Genomic DNA, 18847 nt, shown 5'->3' with positions numbered 1-18847 from the left:
ACATAAGCAAAATTTTGCTCTGAAAATCATGTTATTACACTTACGATTTTTACAAGCCTTCTTTTTTCTTCATATAAAGATCGCTCACGATGGTATCGGACTTCCCCGCAAAGAGTGCGCTAGGTGGGAACACAGCGAAATTTAAAAAAATTATTTTTGAATAGACCAAAGTATAAGCTTTCCATCGATATATGTCAACAATTATTGAGTCACGGCTAAAAGTAGAATAACTTGGGTTGAAAGGGAAGAGTTGGAAAAACGAGGAATTGAGTTTCATAAAAATGAAGCAAACAGTGATTCCAAAACTACTCGGCATTTTTTTTTAAAGAAAAAGGTAGTTCTGAACCCAACATCAACTACCGAGGGAACCTTTTATAGTGCCCGGAGCTCCCAGCATATCCAATGTATATATTAGACGCAGTTTTTAATACTAGTCCTATGATGTGACAAAATCTCCGTGTCAAAATGACATTTGGTCAAGTGGTGACGATTTTAGTGACGCGCGGAACGGTCACTTTCTCCCATGATTTCAATAGTGCAGCTACTATTGAAATCATGGGAGAAAGTGACCGTTTCGTGATCGGGCTGAAATTACGCGGACGGGTACATAAATATTTTTTCAATATTCTATAAAGTTCATTTCATCATTCTAAACGCTGGGGGCTATGTTAAAAGCATTGGGAAAATGCAGGTTTTGGTGCAGTTCTCGCCAAATATTTCGCGAAAACGTGATTTTGCACCGCATGTTCTATGACAAAGTTTAGTTTCATTAATTATCTGTCGATTAAGGCTATTACGAAGGAAATCGAGATGGGACAGTAGTTAAGGTTCCCTTGTAAGTCCAAATATTCTAAGCTATCAGAAACGCCAGAAACCTTAATTAAATTTAAGAACAGATGGAAGAAAATCACCTTGAAAGTAGGTGCAGCCTATGGGCGGAATTTGACGCGAAATCTGAAGAAGAAAATACAATCTGTAGCACATAGCGGAATTGAATCATTAAAATTTGAACTGTATGGCAATCCATACCCTTTGGTAGTAAACATATGCAACTTTTTTGAAATTAGATTTGATGATCTTATGGTCGCACTTCCGCTCCGCTGGAGCGGAAGTGCCACCAGTGAAAGAGAAAAAGTGAAAGAGAGAAAGTGAAAGAGAGAAAGTTTACAAAATATTAAAATGAAAAAAAGTTTCTTCTACTAGCGAGGTGCTTCCGCACCCTAGCGTGCGGATGGGAGACCAGTGAAATAAAAGCTCCACCAGGAGAAAAAGTTTTCTCTCCGAGCAGCTGCTGCTACAAGGAGCTTGCTCATTAACTAATGTAAGCCATGCACGTTATTCACTACTATTAATATCAACTTAAATGCAACGTGCAATTTGCAAAGAAAATATTCACATTTGAGAGGAGATTATTTTAAAAATAAATACTTGCAAAAGTGTGTGTGTGTGTGTGTGTGTGTTTGTGTGATGAAGGGTCATACAGGATGGAGATTGATATCAATAAATTGTAACAACAGCACCAAAGATAGGATGATAAATGAAGGTTTTATTTTCTGGTAAGTGTGTAGGTTACATGAAATATATGTACATATGAAAATACGCATGTTTCATTGCAAAATATTTGCAAAATTAAGCTTGGTATGCTTAGTTCATTAATTATTTTAGATTTTAGTTATGATTTTCATTATTATTTTTTCTTTCTTTTCAAGTTACATATTCCGTCTTACTGCAACATTGTGTCTTACAGCGGAAAGTAAAAGTAACTCGACCAAGAGAGAAAAGTTTCTTCCACTAGTAGCTCCAACAAGGAGCTCGCCCACCAACTAATGCAAGCATGTTCTTCAGGTACAGTTCAATATAGGAGACATTTTATGTAACAAATATTAACATTTTTGAGGACATTAATTTCAGTTATTAGATTAAATATTTGGATTAAGTTTGTGCGTGTGTTTTATTTATTGAATCAAGGGTCGTGCGGGAAGGATGGTGAAATTTTAACATTAGCTGCGAAGATATTTAAGTTTAAGTAAATTTTACTTAGTTTATATTGAATATAGTAAAAATTGCTCGTTTTTATTTTCCAGAGGAGCCATATCCTTTGGCGTCACGCCGAGAAGCAACAGGTGCTGTGGTGGTAATAATTTCATCAAACGTAGACTTCTTCAACGGTCCATTATGGAGTTTTATAATCAAGAACTGAGCAACACGATCCCCAAGTTCAACTTGATATGGAAGTTTCCCATGGTTGATTAGCATAACCCCCAAAGTTCCTTCAAAATCTTCATCGACCACGCCCCCCATGACGTCAATTTTATGCCGCAACGCTAACCAAGACCTTGGTTTAATCAAACCAACATGGCCCAACGGTAATTTAACTTGAATCCCAATATCCATCAATATCATTTCCCCTGCTTTAAGTAACGCTCCGGATTGACAGTACAAATCATAACCAGCAGATTGAGGGTGCAACTTTGTTGGAAATTTACTTTCAAAGGTCTTCCTAATAAAGTGGACCGTTCTATAGTCATCTAGAAGGTTAATATTTATACATTTTTTATTTAAACTTCAATTGTTAGTCAAACTATTATAATTATCGACTTATTTTTATATATTTGAAATATGTAGGAAATCAACTACTACATTCAATCCATATAATGAGGAGATACCATCAAAACGGGATACCAAAAATTGTCAGGTAAAAGAAAGCTTTCTTTGGCTTGGAAAATCGAAGTCATAGCTACGTTACATGATTTAACAAATTTTAATTTTCTTTGGAGTGTTATAGGCAAGAAGTGAAAAAACTGTGTATGTCCCATTATATAATCGTTATTTGAAATAATTATAAGATCTTCCGAATTTTTATAGACGCCCTGATTAGAATCTACTTCCTCTGACCAACCAACTTGTTCAGCTTAAGAGAGGTAAAGAAAAAATAGATTTCAGTTTAATTTTGAAAGGATTTATGGGATCCAGGTAGTATAATCAGGGTCTGTGTCAATCTTTGTTTGCAGGGTATTGCAAGCTGCAACCAACCATTGAAAATCTTTAAACGACAGGTTTGCCCCTGTGGTTTGATTCTTTCTGATGCAGACATAAGCCTGCCCATTTTTTCTCCAAGTTTGGAGTTTTAGCCAAAACCCCTGACCTAGCTGGCCCTCCCAATGGACAATATTTTGTCCACTAGGATCGTCACTCCTTTCCCCTTCGGGAGCAAAATTAAGCGAAATAGGACCTTTGTAAGATGATGAAGGCACATATGCTTCATATGCTCCGGAGCTGATGATGATGAGCTTGCAGGAGGAATCGTAGTACGAGCAACAGGAACAAGCGCCGTTGAAGGAACAGGAACAGCAGAAGGCGGAACACTCTTGACTCGACCTCTCTTCTCCGCTGGGGACTTTTCTGCAATTAATAGAAATAAAAATTTAAAGCTTATGGTTACAACAAATTTCCCTATTAACATTTTAAAATAATTATTGACATCTTACCCTTTTCAGCCATCTTCCTCTTGTTAGCGGCGGCAGCAGCCTTGACTGTCTTCTCTTCAGGACCAGTGTAGAACAAGCTTAACGGGTTTCGACGAGCGGCATCTAGCTCCTTCTTGGAAGCAGCGTCAATCTTCTTCGCATCAGCTGCATTCTCCCTTGCTTCCCGTCGTCGTTTCTGCTCCGTATATAAATCAACTTTTTTCAGTTTAACAACTGGCTCCAGTTTCTTTGATTTGGTTGCAGGTTCTTTGCGCTTTGACTTACTTTGGCACTGCATACAAATCATCCACGAGGTTCAGCCCTAATAGTAGAAACAATTTACAATTAAATTAAAAATGAACAATAAGTATATGACCTAATAAATCAAATAAAATATCTTACGTTTTTGCGAATGTTCATTTGCAGGAACAAAATCAGGATCCTCCTCTGGCTCAGACGGAGAATCCTCGTCCTCTTCGTCTTCATCCTCCTCCTCATCAGTGAAAGGTCCGCTTGGTTCCTCCTCATCATCGTCTACGACGAATCCAGCGTCAAAGACTTCAGGTTGTCGACGGTGAGAAAGAAGAAAAGCTCGTGCGTCCTCAGACTCTCGACTTCCTGGCTTAGCCTCCTCTAAGATTTTTCGTGCTCTTGCCACTGCGTTTATCCCTGCTAAAATTTACGTAAATATTGGAATTTATTTAAGATTTCAAGTTTATATTTTATCAACATTTGAAAATTTTCCTAAAGCTTGTTTAGTTTCTTAAAATTATTTTATTTGTGTTTTAGGAAAACTTACCCTGAGACATTTTGGAGTTTTTAAAGTTTTTATTTCTTCTTTGGAAATCCTTTGCACGTAATGTTGAAACATTGACTAACTTGCTCATTATTTTGCCAATTGTTTTTATAGTCTTAGTAATTTACAAAAAAAATTCCAAAATAAGTACATACCGTAAAAATGTAATAACTCCCTAGGGGTTACTAATTCAATTATTTACAAAATACAGTTAATAGTGGTAAGTGGTAATTAATATTTTTTACAGTATTGGAGTTGAAGTGATGGTATGTTTTATTATATGTAAACACATTCCTGGTATTAAGATAATGACGTCACGCCGAGATATAAAAAAAGATGTTGTTATACATATTTTCTCACAAACATTTTTTAGAATACACACTTCTTGACTTTGATTTTGGAAATTTTGGTAAGTTATTTTTTATTTATTTATTATTTTTAAATTTCCAAGTTTAAATTTATACAATTAATTCTCAAAATTTGTTTTTTTTTTCTCCGTGCTTAGTGTATGAGTACTTCATTTAGAGCAACCTAATAATAGTTGAGAGATTTACATCACAAAGAAAATGGTGAGATCACTTAGACAAGAATGTGTATAAACTGTTGATAGTTACTGAGATTGTTGTTTTATTTTGGCAGGCTCCTCGTATTAAGACGACAACATTGCAATGCTTGAAATGTTTTAGGAGATTCTTAAATCGTCAGCATTTTGCGTCACATTTACTAAGGCACCGAGATGAAAACAAGAGAAAATTGTGTCAATATTGTACCATGTCATTCAGGTCGTCATTTTTGATCTTATAGAGCACAATGAAGCTCATAAAAGAGGAGTTATAAAATCCATGAAATTTGATCAAAGAGGAAGAGGGCTACGACTGAATGCTTTCCCTTTCTCTGAAATTGAAGCCTTTCAAGGCTTTATGAAAACTTACAGATTTAGAAATACACATGAGGATAATAATATTATTTCTGTTAGAGATTTTTTAATAGATTTAAGTTTAAAATTAATCAGATTCTATTTCACAATGTTTCAATTTATAATAGCATTAAGTTTCAAATGACGCTTTTGTGTAAATTTAAACGTATTCATCCAAGCGTGGATGAAGAAGAGGTAGAATTCATGGAAACAACAGAACAATATTTTAATTCTTCTCTTAAAATTATCCTCAGTCCCCTCTACATTAATAGAATCTTTTGTGACATGGTTAATCAAATCGATAATAATGTGGAAATCTTCGAACGAAATGGCAGTGGTTGGATATTAGATGAAGTGAAAGGCTGTGATATACGAACAGCTCAGTTTGAAATATTAAAGGGTGGATGTTCGTGCATCATTCCCAGCCATCTGAAAAATAAGAATGCCATTGTGAATCCCGATAATAAGGAAAATGATTGCTTTGTTTTAGCTTTTCTGATCTGCATGCACGGAGATTCAGTAGATAACAGGCATCGTGGAATAATATCTCAATATGAAAAATTTAAAACTCACTACGATTTCTCTTCGTTAAAGTTTCCAACATCGTTGAAAGATATCATAGCATTCGAAAAGCGGCACAAACATATTAAAATTGGTATTAATGTGTTTGGTATTGATCAAGAAGAGCAGCTTAACGTTTTACGCCTAACACCTCATGCAAATAGCAGAACGCATAAAATCGTATACATTCAGGATGCTTTTAAGCAACATGGGCATTACATGTCTATCCTGAATTTTTCTCGCCTAATCAACAGACAGGGACATCATCGAAAATTTGTTTGCTACAATTGTTTGAATACTTTCGGAGATGAAAAGCGTCTTGATTCACATCAGCAGTTGTGTTTTGAGTTTAAAACTCAAAAGGTTTCTGTTCCTTCAGTCGTTGATGGAAAAATTCCATTCTGCTCTTTTGAGAGTAAAAAACTTAGTAATAAACTAAAGTGTAACTTTGTGATATATGGAGATTTTGAAGCAATGCTCACAGACGATAATACCAGTACGACCTCAATAGATAAACACAAAATTTCAGGATATAATCTTGCAGTAATTGGCCCAAATAAGAAACTGGTTCATATATCGAAATATCGTGGTCCAAATAGCATTGACAAATTTATAGATGAGGAATCTGCAAGCGAATCTCAAGTGAATCTACAAGCTAGCTTTTGCATACAAAGGAACAAAATCCATATCGCTATGAAACAACTTTCTCTAGAAGAAGAATATGATTTTTCTATGGCAGATTCCTGCCACATTTGTGAGCATGATTTTGATCACCAATCTATAAAAGTTCGAGATCATGATCACAATACTGGATTATTTAGAGGAGCTGCTCATAGAGAATGTAATGCTTCGTAAATTCAAAAAGGCAAAATCCCTGTACTTATGCATAATTTTAGAAATTATGACTCTCACCTGCTGTTAAGTTCAGCAACGAAATTTGGTTCTGGGAATACGTTTGTTATCCCTCAAAACTCTGAAAAATTTATAGGCATTATTTGTGATAAGTTCATGTTCATAGATTCTTTCATGCATCTGCCCAAATCTTTAGATACTCTTGTAACAAACCTTCATGCAAAACCCGAAGGCGTTGATGACAAGTTTGGTATAATGATACAACATTTTTTAAAAGAACGGGCTGTAAAACTCTCAAGGAAAGGTGTCTATCCATATTCTTATTTCAGTTCTTGGGATAAATTTAAGGAAACCAAATTTCCCGATATTTCAGAGTTTTATAACACCCTCACTTGTGAAGGGATTTCACAAGAGGATTATGATTTTGGTAAGTCAGTGTTTGAAACCGAATGCACTGACCTGGGTTCGTACCACGACATATATTTAACAACAGATGTACTTCTGTTGGCATGCGTTTTTGAAAGCTACAGGGATATGGCAATTTCTAACTTTAAGCTTGACCCTTGACCCTTGTCATGAATCAACTCTCGAAGCATCAGCGGGAGCTTTTAACTTCCTATAACATTAAATATTCAGAAACGCAGAAAAAATTAGTTCCTCATTTAGGATCTAGAAAAATGTATCCAGTGCATTATAGAAATCTCAAATATTATTTGGAGAAGGGAATGGTATTAACAAAGATTCATAAGATAATTAAATTGTTCAAAGGCCCTGGCTTAAAGATTTTGTAAACCTTTGTTGTGATTTACGACGAAAAGCTACAAACAAATCTGAGCAAGACTTTTTCAAGCTAATAGTTAACGCAATTTTTGGACGTAGCATGATGAATGTTAGGAATCAGCAAAATGTATATATAGTTAATAGTATTGAAACAGCAAAATATTATTCCAGGCTTTCGAACTTCAGAAAATTTGAGATTCTTTCTCCAAACTTGGTACTTGTTTTCATGAGTAAACCTAGTATTGTATTGGATAAGCCAATATATACAGCGTTTTCGGTTTTAGATCTCAGCAAGTTGTTTATGCAGGTTTGGCATTATGACACGATCAAAAAATGGTATGGAATTAAAGCCAGGTTCCTTTTTACAGATACGGACAGCTTAGCCTATCAAATTAAAACCGCTGATCTTTATGCTGATTTAAGACTGGTGAAAAATGATTTTGACTTTAGTGATTTTGACCACACTCATCCACTTTATTCTACAGAAAATAAAAAAGTGATTGGTAAAATGAAGGACGAGAGTAACGGAAAAATCATGTATGGTTTTGTGGGTGTTTCTCCAAAAATGTATTCCTTTGCAGGCAAGAATATCCATAAGATTGCTATGAAAGGAGTCAAACAATCTTTAGTACGAAAACATGTAACTCATAAAGCTTTTATGGAGACTTTGTTTGAGCAAACAAAATATATGTGCAGAATGAATTTGATTCGTTCAAAGAATCATAAACTAACAACTGCAAATTATACAAAAGTAGCTTTGCATAGTTTTGATTCGAAACGTTTTATTTTACCCGATGGAATTAGTACACTTGCTCACAATCATTTTTTGATTCCTACGTACAACAAGTAAAATATTTAAAATTAACAAGTACCAATTATTTATTTAGTGAATTATTGTACAGTTTAAACATAACAATAAAATGATTATAATTACAAATATATAAATAATAAATAAAATATGTACAGTTTAAGGTTTGAAAACTTTTGTTATTCCCTTAATTTGGCATCTACAAATAGGACATAGGTCTTGGGTAGTAGAGCATGGAAAGCAGGAGCAAATGTGACAACATGGAGTGAACATGTAATTAGCTTCTTCGAGTTTACACACCGAACACAGAAATGTTTCCATCAGCCTATGAAGGAGTGTAAGAGTAGCATTTTCTTGATTTTCACCATTCTCATCCTTTGACGAATTTATTTGTTTGCATAGACTCTGTAATAAAAAAATAATAAAACAATAAAATAATTATTTTGATAAAACTGAAAATATATAAAAGCATTACAAAATTACATTATATTTTTGGTAAGTATAACTTTGGTCTAAATCCTTCGATAAAATAGTCTGCAATTTAGGTTTGTGCAACGAGAGGAATGGACAGTCACTTGAATGAATAGAGTGTTCAATCCAGGGATCATCACTTGGCAGCCAATTATGGATTATTATTCCACAATAATAACAAGAAAGCCGATCTCCATATCCAGTAGAGTAAAATCCTGCTTCACTAAAATTTTTGGGATTTTGCTTACATTTTCCGGTCCAGTTTTTGAATGTTGCTAAACGATCACTATTTAGACACATATCTTTGTTATCAATATCGTATGGTTTATAGACCAGAGTTGGAAAAGTTTCATCTTGGAGAACCATGTTTAGTATTTAAAATAAATACGGAAAACCTTATCTGATTAGAACTGAATCGCATGAGCTCTGACACTACAATGAACATATCACTAATATGTCGTACTACTTTAGCATAGTTTATTAAATTATTAAAACAATTTTTTACACAAACCAGACCTCAAAGTTAAGAAGGAATTTTTTTGTTGTTGTTGTTCAAAAACGAATACCTCAGTCAAAAGCCATTCTATCATGTGGGAAACCATATGAAGTCTTCTGTCTTGATGTAACGTCCTTAGTGTTGCGGGGTCTTTGGGGAATTCCCGTTGGAGTACGATATGGGTCAAAGGTTTTATTCAGAGCATCATTTTGGTTTAACGGTTCCCATGCACTGAAGCTCGACAGCTTATGAGCACTGAGCGTAGCTGTTTGTTTTAGAGGAATAGAATCTAAGGTACCCATAAGATCATTTCTCACTACAGTTGAAAATAGAGCGGCAGGGACATTTAACATTTTACACACTCTCAGGAATCTGTTGATTCCGTTTGGGGATGTGGTCCATTTCAAATCTCTAATGGAGTAACTCATTAAATCCGAAATGTTAGAGTCAGGTTCAAACTCACTTCCCCAGAAAGTTACTCGTCCTGATTTATCCCATTTTATCATTTCAGGATGACACTTTAAAAACCCGAGCAAATTGTGAGCTTTATTCATTTGAGTGGTAGGAAATTCTTTCAGCATTTTTATATCTGATTCAGATAACGTGAATTTTTCAGGGGAACCAACTGGAGTAGACTCTGTGCTAGAAGGAGAGAAAAACAAGAGAAAAACACCAACTGCACCTAAGAAAAGAAGATCAATTTTTAGTAAACGGGATATATTTGGATAATGGCATTAATTAACGAATTCTCTCAACCGTCTATTAGGGGACAAGTAGAGTTATTTGGTCTTCCACCTACAGACACAACGGTTGAATCCAGTTTCTGCGCAGAATATAAACCTGTTGTAAATATACAAGATAACGATGCAAAAATTGATTTTCGAATTACTGGAAATGCATCGCAATATCTTGACTTGTTTGACCATTTCTGTTATCTTAGAGTAAAAGTTGTTGCATCGGATGGAAAAGATTTACCAGCAGCAGCAGAGGTTAGTACTTCTAACTTATTTATGCATTCCCTGTTTTCGCAATGTGATGTTAGTATAAATAATCAACTTGTTTCAACCAGCAATAACTGTTACATGTACAAAGCTTATTTAGAAACAGTTTTGACATACGGAACTGATTACATAAATTCCCAAGCGACTTGTCCACTATTCTACAAAGACACTGATAATGGATCGCTGAAAGATACTAACACAGGCTACAAAAAAAGAAAGCAATGGATTCAAGCCTCGAAACCGGTGGAATTAATTGATAAATTAAAATTTGACCTTGCTTATCAACATCGATATATTTTGAATGACACAACAGTTACCATTAGCCTAGCCAGAGCTGTTGAAACGTTTTCCCTTTTGTGCGGGGCACTTGCTTCAGGTAGTCCCGCGATTAATCCCAAAGTAAAATTCCTTGATGCGAGTCTATTTGTTAGAAAACATGTTTTATATCCTAGTATTGTCTTGTCTCACCAAAAGTTACTTGAAGGAGGGCATAGTGCTCGATACCCCTTCAAAAAATCAGAAGTAAAATTTTTTTTCAATTCCAAAATCGTCACAATCCTTTATCGAAGAAAACGTTTTCCTTGGTACAATCCCAACTAGAATTGTCATCTGTCTAATTCCGAGTAAGGGTTTTGTTGGGGACTATGACGTTAATCCTTATGTATTCCCCCATTACAATCTTAATTATATATCATTAAGTGTGAACAATGTTCCCTATCCTATTAAAGGTTTACAACTTGATTTTGACAGTGATATTAAGTTATTACCATATTATTTACTGTATTGTTCTCTTGGAACAGCAGGACAAGATCAAGGTTTGACTTTTGACAGAGAAGAATTTTGTAGTGGTCAGACATTTTTTGGATTTGACATTAATCAGTCTACTGGGTCAGATTCTGCACTACAGTTGGAAAAAAACGGATGTGTAAGAATCGAATTAAAATTTGCTAACGCACTGCCTGAAGCGGTAAATTGTTTAGTTTATTCTGAACATTTTAAAATCTTGGAGATTGACAGATTTAGACAAATTTCTGTACAATAATGAATTCTTTACAACTTCGATATGCCTTAATCAACTCTATGAACCTTTTCATAGCTGTTTGTGCCAAAGATCAGTTAGATAGTATTAATTCAAAAACGTTTGCAATTATTAGTAATAACCAATCTTCAAACGAGGCAGGGATGCACTGGTTAGCTTTCTACAAAGAAACTGAATCGTCTGTTCTAGAATTTTTTGATAGCTTTGGAATGCCTTTAGGTTTTTATGGAAAAGAATTTGAAGATTTTGCATTAAGAAACGAGAAAAAGGTTAGACAGTCAGCATCTCAATTTCAGTCAAATTCCAGCAATCTCTGTGGAGGGTATTGCTTATACTTCTTAATTAATCGAAACCGTGGCTTGTCCTACGATAAAATTTTAAATAAATTCAACTCAGAAAATACTCTTGTGAATGATAAAATAGTATCAAACTTTGTAAAAACAAACCTTTACTTTCCAAAATGTTCCAAATGTGGAATCGAATGTAGCGGAAAATGTGCAAATAGTCTCAGCGATATTTGTATTCAGAAAAATAGACATTGCGTTCGGATATTTCAAACAATTCAATCATGAAAACAGACAAACTTTTGAAAGAAATCTACTTTAATCCAAAACATATTGGAAGTTTTGGTGGACCACATCGGTTATCTGCAGCAACGGGAGTATCCCTGAAGGATGCTGTAACTTTTCTACAGCATTATGAAACATATACAACAAACAAATCTGTGAAGCATAAATTTTTTAGACGTAAAATGACTTCCCACGAAGTTGATTATTGTTGGCAAGCTGATTTAATAGATATATCAAAATATTCAAGATTAAACAAGGGAACAAAATATTTATTAACAGTAATAGATACTCTAAGTAGATTTGCTTTTGTTAAACCTCTAAGAAAAAAAGATGGAAAATCAGTAACAGAGTCTGTCAAGGAATTAATCCTAAACTCAAATCGGAAACCAAAATTCATACAAACAGACGAAGGAAAAGAATTTTTTAACAAACAATTTTATAATTTATTAAAGGAACAAGACATAAAATTATTTCATAACCATTCGCCACTTAAAGCAGCAATGGTCGAAAGGTTTAATAGAACTCTGATGACGAGATTACAAAAAGTTTTCACATATAGAAAAACAAATGTGTATTATGATATTTTACAAGAAGTAGTAGATTCATATAATGAGAGCAAACACAGAATTATTGAATGTTCGCCTAGGTCTGTCAACAAGTATAATCAGATGGATGTTTGGTTTCGGAGTAATAAAGATGTTCTTATGATGAAGCATCAAAAACCGAAGTTAAAATCAGGAGATTTTGTTAGAATTAAAATAAATAAAGCGCTTTTCAGGAAAGGCTATTCCCCTACTTTTACAGACAAGATTTACAAAATTAGCGAAGCTCATAACAGCAAACCTATGACATATTCCATAATGGATAATTCAGGGGAAAAATGTTAGGAATTTTCTATCCTCAAGAACTATCTAAAGTGTTAACCTAAGCTATTTACATGCAAAATTATTTGAAAAATGAAAGCGGTCCCCATTTCCGCTGGTGCGGAAATGGGGACCGAGATTCATCAGGTATTAATTATCAATACTACTTTGGTAGAGTCATACATGAATACCATTTGGTATTAGCTTAACACTGGATTTCTAGGAGTGCATGTATTTATATTTCCAGTGTGGTCCAAGTTTTCCGTTCAATTTTACTGTTGGGATAATTATGTTACGTTCGTTTGCGACCTGTGATTTACCCGTTATGTTGTTACATATAACAAAATATTAAATTTGGCTTCTAAATTATTCAATTATGTAAATTCTACTAATTTTAAATATTTTTACTAAAATTTTATCTTTGCTAGCTCAACGAATTTGTTTTAAGTACCTATTCCATTTTTTATTCATTTATTCGCAAGTTGTAATATCGATAAATTTGAAATATGACAAATATAAAAATTATTCAGGAAACAAAAATCGAGTTTTTTTAATACTTTTAAATTTTACATGCACTAAAACTTGATACAACGGTACATAAAATCTAACTATAACAATGGAGAGGTGTCAGGTGGTTATCGCCAATGTGGACGGGACTAATTTTAAACTGTTCAGGCCCAGAAATAAGCCCACCCGTATTTTTTCGTTTTCCTGAATGGGCATATTTACGCCCGTGGCAGAATTTTCAAGAAAAAATTTCACCCAAAATCCTGATTTTTAAAAACGCTATAACTTTTCGAGTTTTAACCCGATTTAAAAAATTGAATACAATTAGTATTCAGAATTACTTCCCTGAAAATATAAAAATTCATTTTCAAAAATTTTTTTATTTTCAAAAAATTATCGTTTTTTTCATTTCTAAAAACTCAGAAATGGCATGAAAATATTTAATTTAAAATTTTTTTTAAAATGAATTTTTATATTTTCAGGGAAGTAATTCTGAACACGAATTGTATTCAATTTTTGAAATCGGGCTAAAATTCGAAAAGTTACAGCGTTTTTAAAAATCAGGATGTTGGGTGAATTTTGTTTTGAAAATTCCGCCACGGGCGTAAATATGCCCATTCAGGAAAACGAAAAAATACGGCTGGGCTTATTTCTGGGCCTGAACAGTTTAAAATTAGTCCCGTCCACATTGGCGATAACCACCTGACACCTCCTCATTGTAAGTATAAAATTTCGAAAAAAGCATTTCCCACAAAAAAATTTCCAAAATTCCACCAACTCTTTATAAAATTATATTTATCATGATTTTGAAATTCGGTTTAAGTGTGTGGATTATGCAAAATCAGCAAGTGCAAAATTTTCTATTCGCAAAAATATGCAATTTTTCTAAAAAAAAATCTCAGTTTCGAAATAAAATCATCAACCCGAAATAAGTAGAAAAAATCACAATTCTTCACAAAATTCATTTCCTATTTTATTTTTTATTGATTTTTTTCATAGAGTTTGATATTTAGATATAACTCTGTGATTCCTTTCGTGGATAGCATATACATAATTTGGTGTTATAGCTATTCAACTCGATATAAGTCAAATTCTTTTATACGCAAATAAAATACTTTCTGTTACTTTTACTATGCGATATCCAAAGTACATATTTGCAAAAATTTTGTTGCAATGTTGCAAATAAGGAAAATGAGTATATTGGACAGCGAAAATTAACCATTCTACAAAATGAGGTTCTACAAAATGAGGTTCTACAAAAACCTGACAAATTACCTAAAACATATTTGAAATGTGTAAGTTCCTCAAAAATTCGACCTTTGCGAAGCATAATTATTCAATTCGATGTAAAATTCTTTTGCCCGCTTTTGTACTATGCGCAATTTGTACGTCCAAGGTAAAACACTGTATGCACTTCTTTAGTTCGTGAATATTTGTAAAATTTCAATGTTTTTGAAATCTACCCAATTAATTTAACCCTTTGAACTGTAACGACGACAATCGACGAAGCAGAACGCACGAAATATTTATATTGGCGCAAAAATCTGCTCTTGAATTTACTACATGAAAAGAGTCAATTTTATTTTCATAATACAGGAAAAGAAGCATTAAATTTTGAAAAAAACTAAATTTTTAACACAAATGGATGGTTGTAATGCCAAATTGAATATTCTGTTGTAATTTTTAATACAACGGATAACACACTAATTTTCAGGTGCCTTAACGATCTCGTGGCTGGATTACTTGCTGTCTTCATTTCATAAAATTAACGCTATCTTTTCACTAATAATACAACTACGGATTTCATTTAATAATTCGACTACGCGGAGTTATAGTGGAAAATCGTAGAACAAGTTTTCTTTATTTGTCATTATTTCGAATGCTATCTGCCATTCATTATCAAGACATTGGTAGAAGATGAAGAAATTTGTCACAAAGATTTTTTGGGAAAAATTAGTTGTTAATTTTAGACAATGAGAATTGTTATCATGTTTTTGACGTTTTGAAGTGAAAAAATTTCATAGGATCTTCATTTTCTTATGACTTATTCAATATCTAAAATTATACTTATTTATCCATTCGTAAAGAATTTTTTTTAATTCCGGGTTTAAAATTTGTCAAAACTAAAAGAATTTCTCATTATGATTTCTCGAAAATTTTAGCTTTGTTAAAATAAATATGCATTTCAACTCAAACACGATACAAAATGAAAAATGTGAAAAAATTGAACTCTCCGATCTGTATCTCGAAATAATGGGTAAAATTTAAAATAATTGGTTATCGCAATAATGCATGAACAAAATTAGATTACTTGTCACTTTTTTCTTGCTTGTTTTGCATGCGATTTAATACTGCGAATATTGCAGCTTGAATTGATATTTACAAAGGCCTGAGTTTATCCTGAGTTTAAAGTCTAAATAAAGTGAATAAATTTAGCACGGTTTTGAAAAAACTAACCAATTTACGAATTGTTCAACGTCTGTGAATTTCGAAATGTTTTGCAATTTTGCAGTTACTGCTAAACTCATAGTTCTGCCAAAAAAATCAAAAAATTTTCCAAAAAAATGCTTCAAAAAATCACCTGGTGTTTAACATTATATAATTAAACTATTACCAAATACTAAATTTGGCTTCTAAATTATTCATTATGGTGTTTAACATTATATAATTAAACTATTACCAAATACTAAATTTGGCTTCTAAATTATTCATTATCATACTTAAATTCCACAACTGAAATTTTATTCAAAAATTGTCGTTGTTACCACGACAATTTTAATAGCATTAAATTTGAAAAACAAACATAAGATGTGTAAAAAATTATGCAAGAAACAAAAATCGAAGTAGGTACGTCTATTTCCCAAATAAATCAAAATCAAGCTAAGTTTTGTATTTAAAAAACTTTATGCAACTTAAAAATATAAATCTGTCGAAACTTGAAATTTTGAACTTGACAAAGGTGTCAAGTTCAAATTTCGTTAAAAAATAAAAAAAACGCCAAAACTTTGATCAACTCTTTACAAAATTAGATTTCTCATTATTTTGCAATTAATTCGAAAAGGTATATGCAAATATGCTCCATTATCAAGAAGTGTAAAACTTGTATTTTCGACACATTTATGTATTTAATACTGATTTAATTGATTGCTTGATCACTCTTAGAAAACTGGTAATAAATCATTCCCGACCGAAGTACATGTGACTCTACCGGGACGGTAATAACGGGCATTACCGTTTAGTAATATTGTGGTAATGCAAAATTTACAACTCAGAAACAAACTGGTAGGAAATTATTACCAAATCAATACCAGAACAGAGTATATATGCGACTCTACCAGAATTTTAATAGTGATTTCAGAAAATTTCAAGAAAAATTGCAGGTTTGTGCGCGTATTGGATTTTTTACAAATTCAAGTGAGCGAAACTATATTTAGATGAATTCTTCGTCTGGCGTAAATTATCTTGCATGAAGGAAATTCATTCCTATAAATATTGAAATTCCAGTTGAAAATCGTAATTTATCTGTTGCTTCGATCCCTGCAAAATCTGGATTCGCTTCAAGAAAGTAAAATAAAAAGATAACATACATATATATACTTGCTTTTAATGGAAATAGTTTACAAGTCTGGTTAAACTTGGATCCTCAATCAGTAAAATTATTTATTCTAAATTTGATGTCTGCAAAGTCATATATTTGCAAAAATATTGTGAAAAATAAGTAAAATGAGTGGATTTGAGAGCTAAAATTGACCTATCTATAAAATGAAGAATTTCCAAAATCTGGCAAAATTTTACTAGTTCAACCAACGTTTCTGGATGGTTTAACTACTTTTCTTATAATAAGTAAGTAAAAAAATTTAAATAACCTAACCCGTATTTCCTATATACAATTTGCTAAACATTCGTAATTTGGCGTCACAAGTGTTCAAAATTCTTTTCTACACTACCATGTCCCGTCCAAGTTTAATCTGAATTCAAGGCCCAGTTTCACCGAGCTACTTAAAAGAAAGATTTGGATGTAAAAAACCAATTTTTTGCCGAGGGGGTTTCGCATCTAAATACAATTTTTGAAGCACTTCATTGCTCAAATTAAATTACCGACTTTGATGGGTAACCATACTTAATAATAAAATCGCAAAAAATATCCTTGTCAACATGGTACATAGAACCGATTAATTCGCATTTCATAAATTATTTATCATGAAATTTAATTGGACCAAATTTTTAATTGACTTTAATTTACCAAAAATTTTATTACACATAAAATAAAATCATTTACCGTCGACCATCGCTTTACCTCTAACTATGCGATGACGCCAGCGGTCTCGCTCCGATTTTGATGAAACCACGAATATTATGTAGCGTTAGATAAATAATTGAACACATGTTTCGGGATATTTCCTAATGCTCAGTTTAAACAAAGTTATGATGATTTAAGTGGCCGAAAATTCGCATTTTTCTCCCTAAAAAATAAAAAAAGAAAAATTACGCGTGGAAAATGCGAATTTTCGGCCACTTAAATCATCATAACTTTGTTTAAACTGAGCATTATGAAAACTCCCGAAACATGTGTTCAATTTTATTTCATCTTCCTCTCCGTCGACATCACGGAGAGACAGTTGGTAGTTGCTGAACCAGGTATCAGGGAGACAGCAACTCTTTGCCCCATTCATAGAACAAAAATTCAAAAATCCCGCTGCATCCAACTCACGCCGGTCCTGCCCATGCCTCATCACAGTTGAATTTTGGCATTTGGGGAGACACGTTGCTGCAAAATTATTAACTTTAATTCCACCCTACATCTTGTGAATTGACTAGAACCTTTCTATCCCACGTACGATAAGGAGTCACTCAGCCTCAGGTAAGCATTTATCATTTTTTTGGGGGGTCGGTGAATGTTAAATTTGAAGAAATATGAAAGAAACGGCCAACTGCTGCCTTTAATAGGCATACGGCTAACTAAAACGATAGCTAAAAATTTAATTTAATTTTAAAAATATATTTTAAATAATGCCAACGTTCCCTCGATGAGGATAACGGCAAACTGATCAATCGTGATCAAGTAATAATTCAAGTCATAATTGTTTCTTTAAGATTTGAATATGAATGAAGAGAAGGTTCCCGATGGGATAGAAGAGAGGCTGAAAATGCAAGAAGCAGCTCTTGAAGCTTTAAAAGATGTGCCGACTATGCTGGCAAGTTTAATTGGTCAAGGCAAGATTGATAAGCCTGAAATGAGGTCAACCTGGTCACTTGGTCTTTCGGATGAGGAGGATCAACAAGATTTTGAAAAGGATGCTGACAATTTGTTAGGCAATGTACAGTCAAAAGATGATGGTGAGTTGCCACCTCAGATATTTTTATTTTCAAGAAGGTATTTAGTAATAAACTTATATTTACTATTCGTAAATAATTGACAGACCCACGTGAAAAAGAGGTTGAAGAATTGTTGAACGACATTGAGATGGGATCAGATCTGGGACCGGAAGTTTCGCAAAATGTTGCGGCGAGCATCATAAAAACTGTAACTCTTCCATTATCCAAAGAGTCAAAATCGAAATTGCGTGAAAATATCAAAACCCCGTCAAATTGCAAGGAGTTCGTCCCACCAAAAATAAATAATGAAATAATGAAATTATTCCATCGAATGCTCGACTGGCCGATGTCAAACAGCAGCAAATTCAGCAGGCTTTCGCAACCGGGTTATCAGCTTTGGCAGTT

General features: G+C 33.3%; 1 protein-coding gene across 15 annotated transcripts; it reads left to right on the top strand.

Annotated features, from left to right (window-relative positions):
- Positions 1–51: 51 nt before the first annotated feature.
- Positions 52–8092, top strand: LOC110860887. 15 transcript variants are annotated; one of them, XM_035860655.1, is made up of 13 exons: positions 717–1845; positions 1969–2026; positions 2085–2366; positions 2438–2535; positions 2626–2695; positions 2786–2805; positions 2866–2921; positions 3012–3670; positions 3732–3781; positions 3894–4150; positions 4257–4672; positions 4769–4832; positions 4903–8092. In XM_035860655.1, the coding sequence occupies exon 13, from the start codon at positions 5321–5323 to the stop codon at positions 6593–6595; it is 1275 nt and encodes a 424-aa protein (XP_035716548.1). In that variant the 5' UTR covers positions 717–1845; positions 1969–2026; positions 2085–2366; positions 2438–2535; positions 2626–2695; positions 2786–2805; positions 2866–2921; positions 3012–3670; positions 3732–3781; positions 3894–4150; positions 4257–4672; positions 4769–4832; positions 4903–5320; the 3' UTR covers positions 6596–8092. The 15 variants fall into 15 exon arrangements, with proteins under 15 accessions (XP_035716554.1, XP_035716548.1, XP_035716558.1 ...); XM_035860665.1 differs by having other exon boundaries at positions 2778–2805; XM_035860661.1 differs by adding an exon at positions 52–123 and having other exon boundaries at positions 1748–1845; positions 2626–2921.
- Positions 8093–18847: the final 10755 nt, after the last annotated feature.

Source organism: Folsomia candida, unplaced genomic scaffold (genome assembly GCF_002217175.1).
Source record: "Folsomia candida strain VU population unplaced genomic scaffold, ASM221717v1 Fcan01_Sc035, whole genome shotgun sequence".
Classification (NCBI taxonomy): Eukaryota; Metazoa; Arthropoda; class Collembola; order Entomobryomorpha; family Isotomidae; genus Folsomia; species Folsomia candida.
Note: the sequence above shows the minus strand (reverse complement) of the source record. Positions and strands in the feature narration are given on the sequence as shown.